The sequence below is a fragment of the Sceloporus occidentalis genome, unplaced genomic scaffold, assembly GCF_023333645.1.
Source record: "Sceloporus occidentalis isolate IW3139 unplaced genomic scaffold, rSceOcc1.0.p SCAF_1, whole genome shotgun sequence".
NCBI lineage: Eukaryota > Metazoa > Chordata > Lepidosauria > Squamata > Phrynosomatidae > Sceloporus > Sceloporus occidentalis.
In genome coordinates, this window is record NW_028316981.1 from 177667776 (window position 1) to 177685449 (window position 17674).

General features: G+C 42.7%; 1 protein-coding gene across 4 annotated transcripts in view; it reads right to left on the reverse strand.

Annotated features, from left to right (window-relative positions):
- The window catches only part of LOC149322826 (caM kinase-like vesicle-associated protein), a 57181-nt gene that overhangs the window by 12862 nt on the left and 26645 nt on the right, over nucleotides 1-17674 (reverse strand). For all 4 annotated transcript variants that reach the window (XM_089483541.1, XM_089483558.1, XM_089483549.1 and 1 more), the window contains exons 2-4: nucleotides 6947-7042; nucleotides 4357-4488; nucleotides 1356-1430 (exon numbers count right to left, since the gene is read on the reverse strand). In XM_089483541.1, coding sequence (XP_089339667.1) covers nucleotides 1356-1430; nucleotides 4357-4488; nucleotides 6947-7041 — 302 coding nt within the window. In that variant the 5' untranslated portion in view covers nucleotide 7042. The remainder of the gene's footprint in view (nucleotides 1-1355; nucleotides 1431-4356; nucleotides 4489-6946; nucleotides 7043-17674) is intronic.

Consider the following 17674-nt stretch of genomic DNA (forward strand, 5'->3'; position numbering starts at 1 on the left):
CCTTTCCCTGAAGTTGTGCCTGTTTTTATCTTGTCCAGCCCTTAGCAAAGTTCTTATGTTTCCATCCTATGTCCAGGATACTATAGGTTGAGTGTCTCTTATCCAAAATGCTTGTGACCCAAGGTATTTTGGATTTGGGGCTTTTTAAAAAATACCTCATTTGCATACAATGTACATAATGAAATATGTTGGAGATGGGACCAAGCTTAAACATGAAATTAATTAATGTTTCATATACACTTTATGCACATGGCCTGAAGGTAATTTCATACTATATTTTTAATACCTTTGTGCATGAAACAAACTTTGTATACACTGAACCAACAGAAAGCAAATTTGTCATTATCTTAGCCACCTATAAAAACGCTTTGGTTTTTGGAACATTTTGGATTTCAGAATTCTGGATAAGGGAGACTCAATCTGTATCCCAACTGTGTGCATTCCCAACCCATACGAAGGAAACTGCACCAAACTACAGAAAGTTAATTGTACTGGTGAACTTTAAAGCTTCTTCCTGCTAAAGTTCAAAAGTTCTTTGAAATGTTTATATAAAAAGTGTGGTGGTTGCTGCTCTTCAGTATCACATATATGTGATTTTCTCCTCATCATCCCCAGTTGGATGCAGAGTAGGGATGGTACAGGCTCAGTGAGAAGGTGAACAGTACTTCTGCCAGATCTTCTGCTGCTTGTACCAATCCAAGCAAACTAGTAGCTGTGCTTGCCAGTGTAGTGTAGTCAGACTAGAATAAGGCAAACCTGGATTCAAATCTCCATTCAGCCATGAATATCAGTGGGTCATCTTGTGTCACATGTCATCTTTCAGATTAACCTCCCTCACAAGGTTCTTATGAAGATAAAATGCAGCCTGTGGGGAGATAATAATGTGTGCCACCTTGAGCTAATTGTTAGGATATAAACATAAGAAATAAATTGGGCTTTTCATCCATCATCTTGAAAATACTCCTGATCTGTCCATACCGGGAACAGGTGAAAGAGAATATTACATAATGATTACTTGATACACCGCTGCATTGCATTGCGTTTGATGCTCATTTTGGATTCACACTGCAGAATTAATGCAGCTTGACATCGCTTTAATTGCCAGGGCTCAATGATGTGGGATTTGGAGTTTTGCGATATATTTAGCCTTCTCTGTCAGAGAGGCTTTGGTGCCACAGCAAACTACAAATCCCAGGATTCCACGGGATGGAATCATGACAACTAAAGCAGTGTGAAACTGCATTCATTTTGGCAGGAGCCCTGATCAGGCTGCTACCGAGACATCCGATAGATTCTTGGATGCCTTTCTGCCTGACATGATAGTTATAACAGCTGCATCTCCCAGTGACACTTACAGTTCTTGGATGATGTAGAATTCCTTCCTGGTCTCAAATGTGTCAATCAGTTGCAGGATGTTGGGGTGACTCACCCTAGAAAAAAGAAAGCAAAGATGTGTTAGCTCTCCTTCCTCCCCATTGCACCAGCTTAATTGTACATCTCCCGTTTTCTGATCAGCCTGCCTGGTCCTTGATTCCCACCTCTTTCTGCCATGCTGAGTTCTTCCTCGCAGCGCCTGTCACCTCCTGGTCTGGTTCTGTTGTTTGCACCCAAGGGACCATTTCTGCAAAGAGCGAGTCAGCAGAAACCCCAGTCTGCCCCTGAGGCCTTCTCAATAATTCATGTCTGGCCTTTAAATCTTTAAAGAGGCTAAAAACAGCACTGGTGATGTGGGGCAGATGTGGGGAGGAGGTGCACAGCTTTTGATGGTAAGCACAGTGTCGCTTGCAATTTAAAAAGGGAGGAAAGAGACAAGGAGATGCTACCTCCTTTCTGCTTTAGGAAAAAGAAAAAAAACACGTGCCCTGTTTCTGTACCATTTTAAAACAAGCAACGGATTCACAGAAATGGAGATCAATTCAAAGTGGGGAAAAAAAACCAGCTACGGTATTTCTTCTTTTCCTCTTGCAAACAGGGGTCATATTTTTCGCAAAATAATGGCAGCGTCACATTGTTTATGCAATTGCTAAGAGAGAACAGGGATATTAGGAGTTTTCTATGAGATTTAGTAGTTATCCTTGCCACTGTTAGTAATCTCTTGAAGAGGAATGAAACCTTTCAGTGTAATTTGACAACATTAAGAAATCAAAACAGAATTATAAGGGCTGGTTGGCTTCTAGGTACAGGAGAAACAAAACTGCCCTAGGAAGCGCATCTCCATACCTTACAATATTTCACAGATGAAACCCAGGATATGTATGGTTGAGCAATGTCTAATGTCTAGTCAAAAGGGCCAGGCAACAAGAGGGCAAAAGGTATTAAGGAGGAAGAACACACAAGCCTAATATTTGAAGCATAAAAACCCTGGAATTGATGTATTGTACTGAGTTTATGAAAACCTATTTAAAAAGTCATCCCTCCTCTCTCCCTTGCTCAAGCTGCATCTGCACTACAGTTTGACACCGCTTTAATTGCCATGGCTCCATCCTCTGGAATCCTGGCATTTTTAGTTTGTTGTGACACCAGAGCTCTCTAACACAGAGAGGCTAAATATCTCACAAAACAACAAATCCCAGAATTCCATAGCATTAAGCCATGGCAGTTAAAGTGGTATCAGATTGCATTAATTCTGCAGTGCAGATGAAGCCTTTGTTAATTGTGTTCAAACTACCTTTGCACTTTTAACTCAGTTTACAGCAATGAAGGTAAGCTGAAGATGAAGGGGGAAAGTGAGAGGATGACAGAAAAAGCAGGACATTTTAAAAGCGGCTGAGAAAGTGGGACAGCAGAGGATTAACTGGGTCCACTGCATACTCCGCCTTGGGTGAGCACTGAGACCCAAATGTACAGGTTGTACGCATATCTTTTCATAAGGAGAATAAAAGCAGTTTGGGGCTCATTTTCTGTGGAAGGCCACAAATGGGCAGAATGGGCTGGGCATGGAGATACTGGATGGCCTAGCAGTGTATATAAAGTAGCTTTTTGAGATAGTGTGCTGTAGTGGCTTGAACCTTGGACTAAGACTCTGGAGACCAGAGTTTGACTCTCTGCTCAGCCATGGAAAGCTACTGGGTGACTTTGGGCAAGTCAGGTTCTCTCAAAGGCAAAAGGCAAGCCCCCTCTGATCAAATCTTGCCAAGAAAAACACATGATAGGTTTGGCTTAGAGCCGCCATAAGTCAGAAATTATTAGAAGGTCACAACAACAACAACAACAACACCCAGACAATGTGCCCATGAGATGGTAAGGCGGAAGGAGGTTGCCATTTTGTTCTTCATCATAAGCAGCAAAACATTTCAGGCTGGCCTTCGAAGATTGCCATATTCCCCCATCCTCATCCTGCAGCTTTGAGTAAGAGAGAATTTCCCCAGCAGGTGGATGTAACGAAGGTGAAAACTTTATCTGCGGATAGTTTTCCACCTCATTGTACAGAAACATAGAGGAGACACTCTTTATTTTATTGTTGCTTGCCACCAAATCAGCTTCAGCTGATGGCAGCTCTATAAATAAAAGACCCCCAGGACATCCCATTTTTAACAGCCCTGCTAAGGTCTTGCAGATTCAGAGCTGTGGTTTCCTTGAGCCCCTGTGAAACATTTTCACATGCCTTCAGTCTTTCTCGGGTAGTCTGTTTTTTTTCCTCCCTAATCTGGAGCTCCCCAGCCCCATGTTCCTATTGCTGTAAACCGAACATTTAGCTTCAAGCTTAACTATGGCTCGGTGACCATGCATCCGTTATATGTCCTATCAATTTGGCAGCTACTGAAAGGAGGCTACAGGGAGTGTTATTATTTACACAAGCACAACTTGATTCCTCAACATGACAGGGAAACATCTGCATTTTTATGCAGATGAAGGAAAGTCGTGGACACCCACAGGTATAGTGCACACCACAGCAACACATGGCCATTTGCTCACCCCTCAGGTTTGGCTTCTGAAGCGAAGGGAGTCCATGGTATGAACCCCCTTTCTTGCATCAGTGGATCTCAATGATCAGCTTCCCTGCCATATTAACAGCAGGCAACAATGAGCTGCCATTTTAAAAAGAATCCACAATGCTCTAGTGAAGAAGCAGTGAAGAATTTAAAATGGCATCTTGCATTTCATTTAAAATGGTGGCTTTCACAGGGGCCTGGAGTATGTATGTATGTATGTATGTATGTATGTATGTATGTATTTATGGTATGTATGCCCTGCTCTTCAGAGTGGCTTACAGATAGTTATTCAGATGGTTCCCTGTCCTCAGGTAAGCATTCAGGGGTCCTGCTAGAGTCCCCGCAGCTGTCAAAGGTGCTAAGTACAGTATGTGTTCTCATGATCTTTTAAACACACATACACACAAACACACATGGTACATACATCTTGAGGATGAGGATTTCATTCTTGGCTGCCCTTCGCACCTTGCGCCCATCTTTCTTGAGAAACTTCTTACAGATGTACAGTCTGTCTGTCTGGCGTTCTCGGGCCACACAGATCTCACAGAACTCCTTCCTATGGGAAAATGAAGGGAAAAAAGAAACCTGACATTGTTTTCAAGTCTGTGCTGTCGCTAGAGCTGCTGCAGAATAAAAGCCTGTCAGTCTGACTGTCTGTTGACGATGAGAATGATGTATACTGCATTGTATATGATGTTAGTAGAATGAAGAAATAAAGACAAGATGCCATGAAAGAAAACTGGCAGTGTTGCATTAGGAATGGCAAATAGGATAGCCTATGTCATAGGCAGCTGGAAATAGCAGCTCTTCCAGATTGCAGAAATAAAGCAGTCTGATACCACTTTAACTGTCGTAGCTCCATCCTGTGGAATTCTGGGATTTGTAGTTTGGTGAGGAATTCAGCCTGGTCTGTCAGAGTGGTCTGGTGCCTCACCAAAGTAGTCATGGCAGTTAAAGGGATGTCAAACTACTTTATTCCTGCAGTGGGGATACACCCAAGGGTTGGCCATACCATTACAGAATGAGATGACTCCCTCAGGCAACGGATTTTGGACATCTTGAAAGGGTTATGAACAGGTAATTATCGATCCAGGTAGCAAGATGTCTTGCCCTAAGACATTAGGCAAATGTAGCTGTCCTGACAGGGCAATGCACCATCCTGGTGCTGCCAGGAGATCTTTCATTGCTTCCCAGCTCTGTCTGGACATTCTGCAGCTCTTTCTTCTGTCCATTGCTTGTGGCAAATTGGTTGACAGGACAAATGCTGAAATGAGAATAGTCACTACTAGAACTGCAACATGTTCACTGAACATGCGGTGCTAAGTGCCGTGGAAAAAGCCACAACAAGGCAAGCAAAAGTATAAGAGAAAAAGCAGAGGTAGGTTCATGGTGGAACAGCAGCCATAGAGCAAGGATAGTCCAACAGCCTAATTCAATGTCAGAAAAGCTCTCAAGAGGCTCTGCTCTAATGGAGGTTGAGGCAAAATGCAAAAGCATGGAACCAGCAATATCAATAGCTTTTAAGCCTAGCAGTGGCATTCTAACTTTATAGAATGGGGGAGGCCCCAAAAGAAAGCTGGGAAACCACCAAATGATATAATGAAAAAGAGGAAAGGAACTTCAGGAGAACCCCAGAAGGTCAGAATCAAACACAGAGTTCACCACCCCTGCCTTCAAGCCATCACAAGTGAGGCCTCCAAGCCCTGAGCAATGTGCTCCTGTCCACATGAACCCTGAGTGCTCCATGTATTTAGCAAGGAGCAGAGTTAGACCTCTTGAAAGAGTGACAGATGGCAAGACAATGGGAAGTGTGTGAGTACAGCTGTGCAAGGAATGCCCAGAGTCTGAAAAGTTTGAGAGTTTGAGTCATAATCCATCATTCATAACCATCACACCATCCTGGCTATAGCTGTAGCTAATTATTTTTGAAGTTACGGTAGCAAAGAAAGTTTTGAATGTTGGATTATGACTCATGAGACCAAGGTTTGAATGAGACCAAGGGTTTCCATGGTTCTGCTCAACCATGGAAACCCACTGGGTGACCTTGGGCAAGTCACACTCTCTCAGCCTCAGAGGAAGGCAATGGTAAACCTCCTCTCAACAAATATTGCCAAGAAAATCCCTTGATAGGTTTGTCTCAGGCATGCCATAAGAATGAAATGACTTTAAGGCATGCAGCAACTACAAATAGTTGCAAGGACCCCAAAAAATTCAGTTAGTCTCAAAGGTGCTACAAGATCTCTCTACATACTGATAGCCACCAGCATTAGAGCTACAATTTTTGAATAAACTACCTTGTTTTTTTAATTAACTTTCTTGTTTTTAAAATGCCACTTTGTAGTTACTCTGAAAAGATTATCTGAAGGCAGCCGCAAAAAATATTCCTCTTCCCCATTTAGTGAGGCCTCACTGCAGTAACTCCTCTATAAATATAATATGAAAGGTTATAGTTGCATTGAAAAAGAGTGATGTTATCCTTCATTAAGTGACAGTTGCAATGTAACTATTACATATTTGTTACTGGTGAAAGAAACTAATTTCAGCCAAATTGTGATGTCTAACTTTTTTACTTCCAAGCTCTGGGAACTGTATTTCAAGTGAATTTCTTATTTCTAGCTGGTTGCATCTAAACTCAGGGAAACAGATTTCAAGTAATCTCTAGGTCCTCCAGTGCAACTCTGTGGTCATCAACATCTGCCAGAGATTGACCATAGAATTGCTCTGGAGAAGCTACAAATGCTAGTGGACTGGTCTCTCTAGGAATCTCTAGGTCCTTCAGTACAACTTTTGGTTAAAGTTGATCATAGGGTTGCACTGGAGGACCCAGAGATGCCTAGAGAGAACATATTAATAAAATCTATTAAAAATCAAATCCATAAAAGTCAAAGTCTCAGATTCGGAGGGATGAGTATAGTTACTTTATTTGAACTATAATTCCCAGACTATCCTGTTGTCATATTCCTCCATAGTTTGCAGACTATAATGTCATGATTCCAAGTACGCTGACTACTTACGCCCGCAGTAGCTGCCCGATTTCATATTTGTCAGTGATGTCAGATAAGCTGTTGTAGTTCTTTTCATCCCGCAGTCCAATGCAGCCAAACGGCATCCTGGGAGAGAGCAGAGAGGGACAAAATGATTTCTAGTCTAATAATTTTTCTGAGTCATTTTATCCACTGTCTGCGGGTAATAGGAGTACATTAATTTTCTACGATTCTTCACGAAACTTGGCTGTTATTGCCAAATTTTAGCTGGGTTGCTTTTTTAAAAAAATGTAAACAAGTTTCTGGTCTTTATGGGTCTTCCAATTTACATGCAACAAATTGTAGAGATCAGCAGGTTGTGGTCTGAGTCAAGGGCTTGGGTTGCAGAGATTGGGTTGAAGATGCAAAGATTTAGGCTTCTTTGCGCACTGGGTCTCATGCTCCCTTCTGGTTTCAGCTCCATGGGGTTCAGCCCTCCATGACTGTACACTCCCGGGAATCTGCAATCTCTATTCTTAACCTGCTTTTTGTGGCATTGGATGCTCCACTAAGAACTGAAACTTAAGCCTAACAAGAGGAAGCTGCCCTTCAGGAGGGAGAAACTAGGTCTGTCGTGTAAGCAAGGTGCCACTTGCATTCATGGCCCTTTCTCCTGTCAAAATTTCCTTCATGCCTCGTTAGCATGGCCTTCACACTCCAGAGACAGGGAACAGCTAGAGCGGAAGAGCAAGCAATCTCCTTCCAGGGCTGGGGACAAAACCCTTGAGTCCTGCCTCAACCCACCCAGCCCGCTCCTGCCCCTACCATAGTTTTCTCTCATCTACAAACTCCCATGCCTTTGCCAAGGTTAAAGAGGGAACAAAGCATCCTAGGTTTCTTCCATCAGCAGCAAGGGAGGCCTAATAGTGCCTTGGCACATTTACCATACCCTACAGTGGTATCGATTTAAAAGGGCCTATACACCCCCTCTTTCAACATGGAAGCCCTGTGATGAGACAATCCAAAATGAAGCAAGAGTTAGGGACAGGGTGCACACAAAATAACAGGGCTGAACAGAGGGCAACTACGAGTAGCAATGTGGCTAACAGCTGGACTCATACCAAAAGGAAGTCAAGCTGTGGACATGCTCAGATGTGAAAGGAAAGTCTGAAGCTGCACAACACAAATTATAGGAACATGGAATGCAAGAAGCCTGAATCAAGGGGAGCTAGACATAGGGCTCTGGCTGACCAATGGCTTGGAGTGGCTTCTAGCTGCTCCAGCCCCAATTGGCCCCAGATCAGCCGGGGATTGCAGCAACCATTTGGCCCACTCCGAAAGTGAGTTGCTGCCATGGTCCCAAACAAGCCGCCGACAAGGAGTGCTTTTTCCATGCTCCTTTTTCCAGTGGCTTCGGGCCACCTTAGGTAATCCCAGAGTGGCCTCTGGCCGATCCAGGGCTGTGCGCCGTCTGCACCCCACACACCTAAAGTGGCCAGAAGCTGCTCTTTTGTGCCCATGTGTTTTGGGCCATAGCAAAACAAGAAACGGAGTGCATAAACATTGCAATACTGAGGGTGAGTGAGCTGAAATGATAGGAATGGGACATTTAAAAGATATATTTTTATTCAACATAAACACAACCACATACACTTATAAAATATATATCTAAAAACAACATATACAACAGAACAAAAAAACCAACTAAACAACAAAATGAAAACAAACAATTCTAACACACACTACTGACTTCCCACCTCCAAACTGATGGTTATCTTGCACTATTACTAAACTTCCTTTATATGATACTATATTTATGCTTCTATTGTATATAAACCCTGTTTAGTTTACAAAGCCTAAAACAGGTGTATAGCCCCAGTGAGATTCCAAAAAGGTAATAAACAATTCACCATCTTTTTAAAAATTGTTCAACAATTTCTTCTTAATCAACATTGTCAGTTTATCAATTTCAGCAAGTTCAGTTCTCTTCATGAGCTAGACTTTTTTGTTGAGGTTTACAGTAAATCATTAAGAAAACAAAAAGAATCAGCATAGATGATTTATATAATTTTAATGTAGATTATGAAGAAATTTAAAAAGTTAAATATTTTCCATTAGTTATTGGATCAGTAATTAATCAGAATGGAGACTGCAGTCAAGAAATTAAAAGAAGACTAGGGACTTTATCACATGGGGGAAAAGCCAGTATTAAAAAGGCATTTTTCTGGCAAAGTCGCAAGATCATGCCAAAGATTTTCAGATGACATTGTGATTAGAGAGGATATATCCCGGGAAGAAACAGGAACGCTCCAGCAACAAACCATTCTCAGGATTTCCCTGTGAATGTTTTGTTGCTTGAGCATTCCTGTTTTTTCTTGGCATACGCCCTCTCTAATTGCAATGTGTCTGAAAATCTTTGCCATGCCCTCACAACCTTGCCAGGAAAATGCTTTTTTAATCCCGGTTTAAACCCTGCCTTTCCCCCTGCATGATAAAATCCTAGGACTTGAAGGGTAGTTATGTAAGAATGACAAGAACTTGATGTACAAAGCTATTTCACCGAATCCTAGAGTTTGGATTGTCCATGCCATTGTATTTCACATCACTATGTATGGATGTGAAAGCTGGGTGGTGAAGAAAACTCACAGGAAGAAAAACTCATTTGCTGGAGAAGAGTTATGTGGATACTGTGGACTGCTAAAAAGATAAATGAATGGGTCCTACAGAAAATCAAGCTTTAATTCTCCCAAAACTACAAATCCCAGGATTCTGGAGGATGAAACCAGGGTAGTTCAACTGGTGTCAAACTGTATTATTTCAACAATGTAGATTGAGCACTCAAGAGAGGATATGAGCTAGCATAAAGAGATCAGCAACATATTTTCCCCCCTGTCCAAGCAGAGGAAACTATGAACACGAAGAGCCTCTTTCCTTTTCTGCCTTCTCCAGAGAAACATAGAAAGCTAGGGCTGCATTCATGAAGCCCATTCTGGATGACTCATCCTCCAGAATCTCAGCAACAGATTCACAGAATTCTGGCTCCAAACTTACAGAGCTGGATATAATATCTGGCAGTAGCTGTATATTACCCTGGAGTAAGATGTTCCTGTTCTCTCTTTCATGGATGCTGTCCCTTGAAATTCCCAACAAGGCAATCAATTCTTGCCTGCAGCCTTTGTTTCTTATCCTGTTGGCTCTTTTTCAGTAAGTCTATTGTTTCGACAGTTATCTTGCTAAATGTGATATCATCTAGATTGGATTTCTGTTCATGGGTATAAAAAGGGTAGCAAAATGTAGAAGGTGGAAAACAGAAAAGAACCATAGGTGCTTTCAGACCGCCCTTTTGGGCGGTCTGAAAAGCGCCCTCATTTGCTGCGCAGAGGAGCCTCAGCCTCCAAACCACGCGGCTCCTCCACGAAGAAAAAAAGAAGCCACAAAAAGAGGCTTCTTTTGTGCCACGGAAATGACTCCCCAAAGCGCCAATGGTGCACTCACGGCGTCATTTCCACTGCACGACGTGCGGACGCTAGGCGTCCGCGATGTCAAGATGGCAGCGCCCGTGTAGAACAGGTGGCACCATCTTGTATGCACTCAGGGCATACTAGGGTTAGAGGCATCCGGAAAGGACGCCCCTTTCTAACCCTAGTACATGGTGAGCACATACTAGACTGCCCATCTGTAACGGGCCAAAGTTAGGCTCAGCAGCAACCCACTTGTCAGTTGGCAGGCTTTTTTTCCCTAAGGGGCCAGAGTTTACCAGGTCCTACATATTTGCAGCTCTTGGTATTGTGGAGGTTATTGTTGTTGTTGATATTATAATTCTGCAGGATATTAAGTAGAGTCATACAGTTGGAAGGGGCTTCATGGGGCATTGAATCCAACTCCCTGCTCAATGCAGGATCTCCAGCTAAATAATCCCAAGCAGGGAGCTGTCCAGCCTCTTTTTGAAGGCCAGAGAAGGAGACCCTTCCACCTCCCAAGGCAATTGGTTCTACAGTGGACCCTTGTTATCCACTGGGGCTTGGTTCCAAGATCCCTCGTGGATAACAAAATCCGTGGATGCTCAAGTCCCATTAAATATGACATCGCAAAATAGTGTCCCTTATAAAAAATGGAAAATCAAGGTTTGATATTTGAAATTTATACTTTTTTTGAACATTTTCAAACCGTGGATGCTTGAATCCGTGTATAAAAAAAATTGTGTATAAGAAGGGCCGACTGTATATAAAATCAAAATCTACTCTCCTGTCACTGAAAACCATCACACCAGGTCCTCTCCTCTGGCAGAGAACAAGCTAGCTGTCTTCTCTCTGTGCCAGCCCTTGAAGTATTTAAAGAGTGCAATCTTGTCACCCCTTCGTTTTCTCTTCAACTAGCTGAACGTACCCATCTCATTCAACCTTTCTTCATAGGTTTTGTTCTCCATATCTCTTATCATCCTCACTGCCCTTCTCTGAACATTCTCCAACTTGTCTATATCTTAAACTGAGGCACCTAGAACTGAACCCAGTGCTCCAGGAATACAGTGGGACTATTACTTCCCTCTGCTTGGAAACAATGCTTCTCTTAATGCAGGCTAAAATAGCATTAATCTTCTTTGCTGCAAGATCACACTCCTGGCTCGGGTTCGATTTATGATCAACAATAATTCGAAGATCCTTTTCACACGTTTGAGCCATGTATCCCGCATCTCATACCTGTGCATTTGGTTTTTGTGGCCTAAATGTGAATTTTGCGTTTGTCTCTATTGAATTTCATTTTATTAATTTCTGTCCAATTTTCTAGTTTATCTAGGTTCTTTTTAATCCTGTTCCTATCTCATGTATTATCTAGTCCTCCCAGCTTTGTGTTATCTGCAAACTTGATAAGGATACCCTCCATCCTGTCATCTAAGAGTCTTATTGCAAAAGTCCTTTCTCCTTTTTAAAACTGTGTTGTTTTCAAAAGTGCAATGCAATCAGGACTGCTCTTTCCTTATTGCACCTGGGTGTTATAATGCCATAATACTGTAGCAAGAGAGACTCCTAAACAGGGCAGGGAAAGGGGCGTAGTGAGCAAAGTTTTGGTTTCTCTTTGGTTGGTGGCCAGGGGTGGGGAGTGATAACTTGGCAATTGATTTTTCTTTCTATAAAGAAAAAATATTTAAAAGTTTAGGAGACCACTGCAGCCTCTTCTAGCTTGCCTATTTTACTTCATTCCTAACTTTTCCCATCTTGACCACATTTTGATATTGCTTGATTGCATATGCCCCTTTTATCATGTGTGAAATACTAGAGCATACGATAATAGCTTTATAAAAGAAGGCACCTGAATGTTGTACAGTGTGCCCTTGCTTTACGTGGGAGATCCGTTCCAGACTCCCCCGTGTAAAGCAAATTACACGTATGCTCAAGCCCTATTTAAATGAATGGGGTTCATGCACGTGGCAGTGTGGTGGTGCGGCGGTATGCACACGCCATGGACACGTGCCCCATTAGTCCCTATGGGACGCACTGCCCCTTCCTCCACGTGCAGCTTTCAGCATATGCTGAAAGCCGCATAAAGCGCACCCGCATATGATGCGGCCGCACTGTATTATAGTCCTTCCATGGTGGAGGTGAGGATGACAAAAAGTAATAAAAATTAATTTCTAGATGTAGCCAAAATATAACCAATATGTTAACAGTTAGAAGGGTTTAGAAATCAGGGCAAAAGACTGTTTTTGAGACAGATAACTGAGCAGGTCAAAAGAGACATCTTCATGACCTGTTCATTGTATCTCTGGCACCTGAATGTTTACATTAAGCCAAGAAAGGAATGTCAAAAATGCTAGGCTTAAAACAAGGAGTCAAAAACAGTCCTGATAGGGGGATTGGGGAGTACTCACATGGGGATCAAAATGTTTACTTTTCTGTAACCAATGAGTGAAGCATGTTTAATTTTCTGTGACCAATCAATTTATAGATTGGAGATTCTTTGTTTGAATCCTTATAAAAAGGTGAAGCACCTATGGAACGGTGCTAAGGCTTTGAGGAATGATTCCCCTGAAGCAAAGCTGGCTTAAATAAATTTGCTATCTTTCTTGTACTTCTGGGTCTCTGAATTTTCCGAAATATAGTATCTGTAGCAGAAGCAAGAAGAGCAGAGAGAAAAATGGGTTGGAGGAGAGAGCTTCCAATTACTTGGCAGATCAAATTGAAATTTCCACCCCTTCTCCTTTGGCCTGATCATTGGAGGCGGACTGATGCTTCCCCATCCACAGCATACCCACAGACCAGCTCTGACCACCCCAAATCATCATTCGAGTAGAAGTGAACTCTGAGATCAGAAATCATAGCTCAACAGAAGCAGAAAAGGGGGTCATGAATGGATTTGTTTGTGTCATTAAAAAGAAGTACTTTTCACACAGTCTCGCATGAGAGAAGAACAGAACAAGCAATAAGCACCTTCTGGAGGTGCAATTATCCTAATGTAATTGTACAGTATGTGTGACAAAGCCCTAAGTCACTGATAAGATATTGAAGAGATAGAATCCTGAGCCTCTCCACTTGAGACTTCCTTCCTGTTTAAAGCTCAGCCATTGATGACAACTCTTTGAACAGTTTTCCAATCAATTATGGATCCATCTGACTGTGTTCCCATGTATTCTACATTGAATCGGTTTGGTAATAAAAAATATTATGGGGGATCTTAATGCTACTCCCCCCCTTTTCTGCATATCTATGCTTTTTAAATAGGTTATACTTTTTAACTGTAAGAGTCTAATCATGGGAGTCATCCTACCAAGACTCTATTATGTCTGGAAATCATATTTACCTTCCGGCACGAGGACTTCATGTTCATCTTGTTTCTTTCTCAAACTCTATACACTGGTGTATAGGCATTTTAAACTGATTTGTTCGCACCAATTAATTTACTGTCAGTTTTTCTGTGGATCCCATTCTTTCCCTCAGCTTCTCTTCTAGAATTCACATCCTTGTGTCTAGAGGTTGATTTTGGGCTGATGTCTGAGCTACCAGCTCAAATCCACCAAGGATTTACAGTCCTCTTGATCAGACTTGCCATGCTACTACCAAATACATTATCCCCAGTCTTCGTGAGTTGCACCCCATCGGTAGCCAGTAGTTCTTTGTCTAAGAAATGAAGGCTATGGTTCCAGAAGTGAAACCTCTCATCTGCAATTAGATAGATAGATTAGATAGATAGATAGATAGATAGATAGATAGATAGATAGATAGATAGATAGATAGGCCTGTTACTGACTGCCAAAATAAAGCTGCTTCGGGTCTCTTTGGAGGTATGCTGTTTAAATGATGCATAGGTCCTAAGAGTCTGGAGGTCGCGCCAAAGCCACACTCCATTCCTAAGCCCTGGAGTGCAGCTTTGGTGCAGCTTCTGGATTCTTAGGATGCATGCATAATTTAAACAACATACCTCCAAAGAGCCCCGAAGCAGCTTTATTTTGGCAGTCTGTAACAGGCCATAGATAGCGAGTCATTTTAGTATCTTCCTGTCCCTGTGTAGTCCTATATCCTTCACTGGCAGAACTGACAAGAATACCTGTGTGTCAAACCCTTTCACCAGTCAGAGATGATCTATTCAAATGTGTTCTTGGCTGTGTTATTGGTGCCCACATGAATAAGGAGAAAATACTGATCTGTGTTCTTGATTAATTTTGGCTAGTTGTTAGTGTCATCCTGGATGTGTGTGCCAGGAAGACAGCACATTTCCCAATTTATCTTGTCAAGCTGGCACAGAGGTGCCTCTATACCCATGAGCAATGAGTCTTCTACCAGCACCTTTCTTTTCTTTTAGTTAAAATGCTTCATTGACTCCAACCTCTGCACTTCCCAGCAACTGGCTGAGTTGGTTCCCAGCAACTGCCTTGGCATCATGAACTATTCAAGAGTAGAACTGGATAGGGAGAAACAATCAACAAGGAAACGTTAATGAACACTGAGGTTTCCAACTGAGACATGAAAGGTTGGTTTTTAATCTAACAAAACCCACATAGGTATAGAAACAAAGTGTGTGCTCTGTAGACAAGAAAAGGGACTCAGAGAGCTGGATCTGAGTGAGAAGCAGGTGCAGGGAGTAAGGAAGCTAAAGGCAAAATGACTGAAAGCAGTGGTGAGAGGCATCAGTGAGTTACAAGAAAGAAACTTAGGGAGGAGCTAGGTAGATGAAACAAGGGCTTGAGGGCATGGAAGAAAAGAGTCAGTAAGCAAGAGGACCTGTGAACAGTGGAGCAGCTGTGTGCTGCTGATAGGAAGGAGAACAAGAACAGAAGTGCTGAGTAGATAAGGCAGTTGATGGCTAAGGAGCTGAATGGAAAGATGTCAGATAGAATGGCCAGATGCAGTAGATGACAAGCCACCTTCTCCCCCTTCCCCGTCTGAATGAGAAGACCTAGTTGTTGGCATACACTCCAACATTTTACTGATGAAATCCAGGACACATGTGGCCAAGCAATATTCAAGTGTGGTCAAGATAGTAAAAGTTATAAATAAGGAAGAACACACAAGCTAAGGGAGGCTGCAGCAGTTTACTTTTGCTTGAGCTTACTGGGAAGAGCAACATTTTGCCCCTTTTCTCCTCCTTTGAATTAAGGGAGTGACATTTACTTTTACACTTTGAACTTACTTTGCAGCAACTGAGGTAATCTGAGGAGAAAAGGGGACAGGGAAAGATGAGAAGGAAACTGGGAAACTTTAAAAGCACCTGAAAACGTGGGATAATAGAGGACTGATCAGGGCTGTCCTTGCCAAAAAAGAGGGGGGGGGAGCAATAAGAGGGCATAGAAAGAGGAATAAATGCTACAGTGGCATGAGGAGGCCATCTCTAGGACAATGCTCTGAGTGGCAGAATGATGCTTGGGATCATCTGTTGTAGATGGCTTCAGGATATCATTATATTAACTTAAGAATGACTTTCTGTGCTTGGTTTCACCAAGTGTAGGTTGAGCCCTTTCCTAAGCAGTTATTAAGTTATCAGGAATCCTTCCCTCTTTTGCATCTGGCCATCTGAGGGATAGAGATGGATGGGGTTCACCAGCATTTGAGTGGGAAAATACTAAGGTAATAGAAAAACAGAATAAATAGGTAGTTAGGGCGTGACCATGTGCTTTTTGCAGAGCTGGTGCAAATAGGTTTGCCAGGTTTCAAGACCTAAATTCTTTTCTCCAGTTCTCAAGGCAAGGAACAATCTTAGGGTGAGAGCACTGCATTGAAAGGTGTGTGTGTGTGTGTGTGTCTCCACACATGCACATGTATTTCCCATTTGTCAGGTTTGGTGTTTTATGGGAACGGGGCACTCTGTGCAGCTGATGCTGATGCTTAATGAATTCTGTGGTTATAATGACATAACCACAGCCCATCCCTTGGGACCTCACCAGGGGCCACCACTGGTAACATCATGGGGTAATGCCTGAGGTCTCAGGTTTTGCTTCTGAAATCTCTGGGCCTGGGATAGTCCTGACCTGGCGACCCCAGGTCCGAAACATTTTGCTAACTGAGGTGAATGACAAGATGAACTTCCCCTTCCAGACTGGAAAAAAAGATGGCATCCTCGTCTGAACTTGAGGGCATCTCTGGAGGAGCAGGGCAGACTACACAGCACACCCAATTTGTCCTCCTGACCCCATGCTGCCGCTTGCTTACTGCTCCACCTGACACATTCTCAGTGCTTGCACAAAGGAAAGCTGCAATGCACCAGCTCATGGCGCCAGCATGTGCCACATGGGCAGAACAATGTACACAGACACATGTGACATCAGATGGAGTGCATCATCTAAAGCTGGCTGCATCTCAGGGATCTTATTCCAGCACAGCACTATTATGTGACATCTTTGGATGAAGCAATTGAGGACAGCACTGTGCTTGGGGGAAAGTTACCTTTTTAGCCAGAAACCCATTGCCAACATAACCAATAGCCTCTGGAACTACCAATTGTCAGCAGTGTCCTAAGAGGTTAAAGAGGCCATCTATGTATGTGTGGAGTGGAGGGGAAGATTATTGCTCTTTGGCATCCTTTTCTTTGTGCCTGTGTCTAGATGTTTGTTTGCCTTAGGCTGTATAGCAAATGGCTACCCATCAAAATAAGGTGGATTATACTCAAAAGCTGGCCAAGTTGTTCTGGCACATGAGGCAGGAACCTCCACAAGCACCTCTGGCATGAAAAATAGAATAACAAATTAAATACTTAGCCATTTGGTGCATTTTCAGGACACCCCAAATCAGCTACTTGAATGTTCACCTCACTTTACTGGACTGGGAATGGGATTCAGTCCTATGCTTCTGGCAGGAAAAGGATGCATAAACAAGTGAGTTTTGAGAGAGGGGGGAATGTGAGCCAGGGACACAGAGAGAGGCCATTTGGAACAGCCAAGGGAGTAAATTCCACATCTTCATTCGAACTATCTCCAGCAGTCCAGCAGAGCTTGAGAAATTTTAATTTGTTTTTTTTAGACTATCGCTCCTATGGCATACTGACTGGGGGATTCTGGGGACCTGTAGTCCAAAAATGTAACTTTCCCAAGCTCTGGGTGTCAACATGGATTGTTGATCAACAGAGTAACTTAGGGCCACACTCAATATGATGTTAAATGCAGCTTTGTATTTAATGTGCCCAGTTCCTAAACAGAAATACAAGCTGTGATCAGGACTATTCATAATTATTGATATTTTAGAAGGCTTGCTATTGCTGTGGTCTTAGTGAAAATCCTTTACCCTAAATTGCCAGGAGGAGGGAGGGAATAGTAGAGACTGAAGAGGCTGTGTATTGCTGGATAGAAACATACAG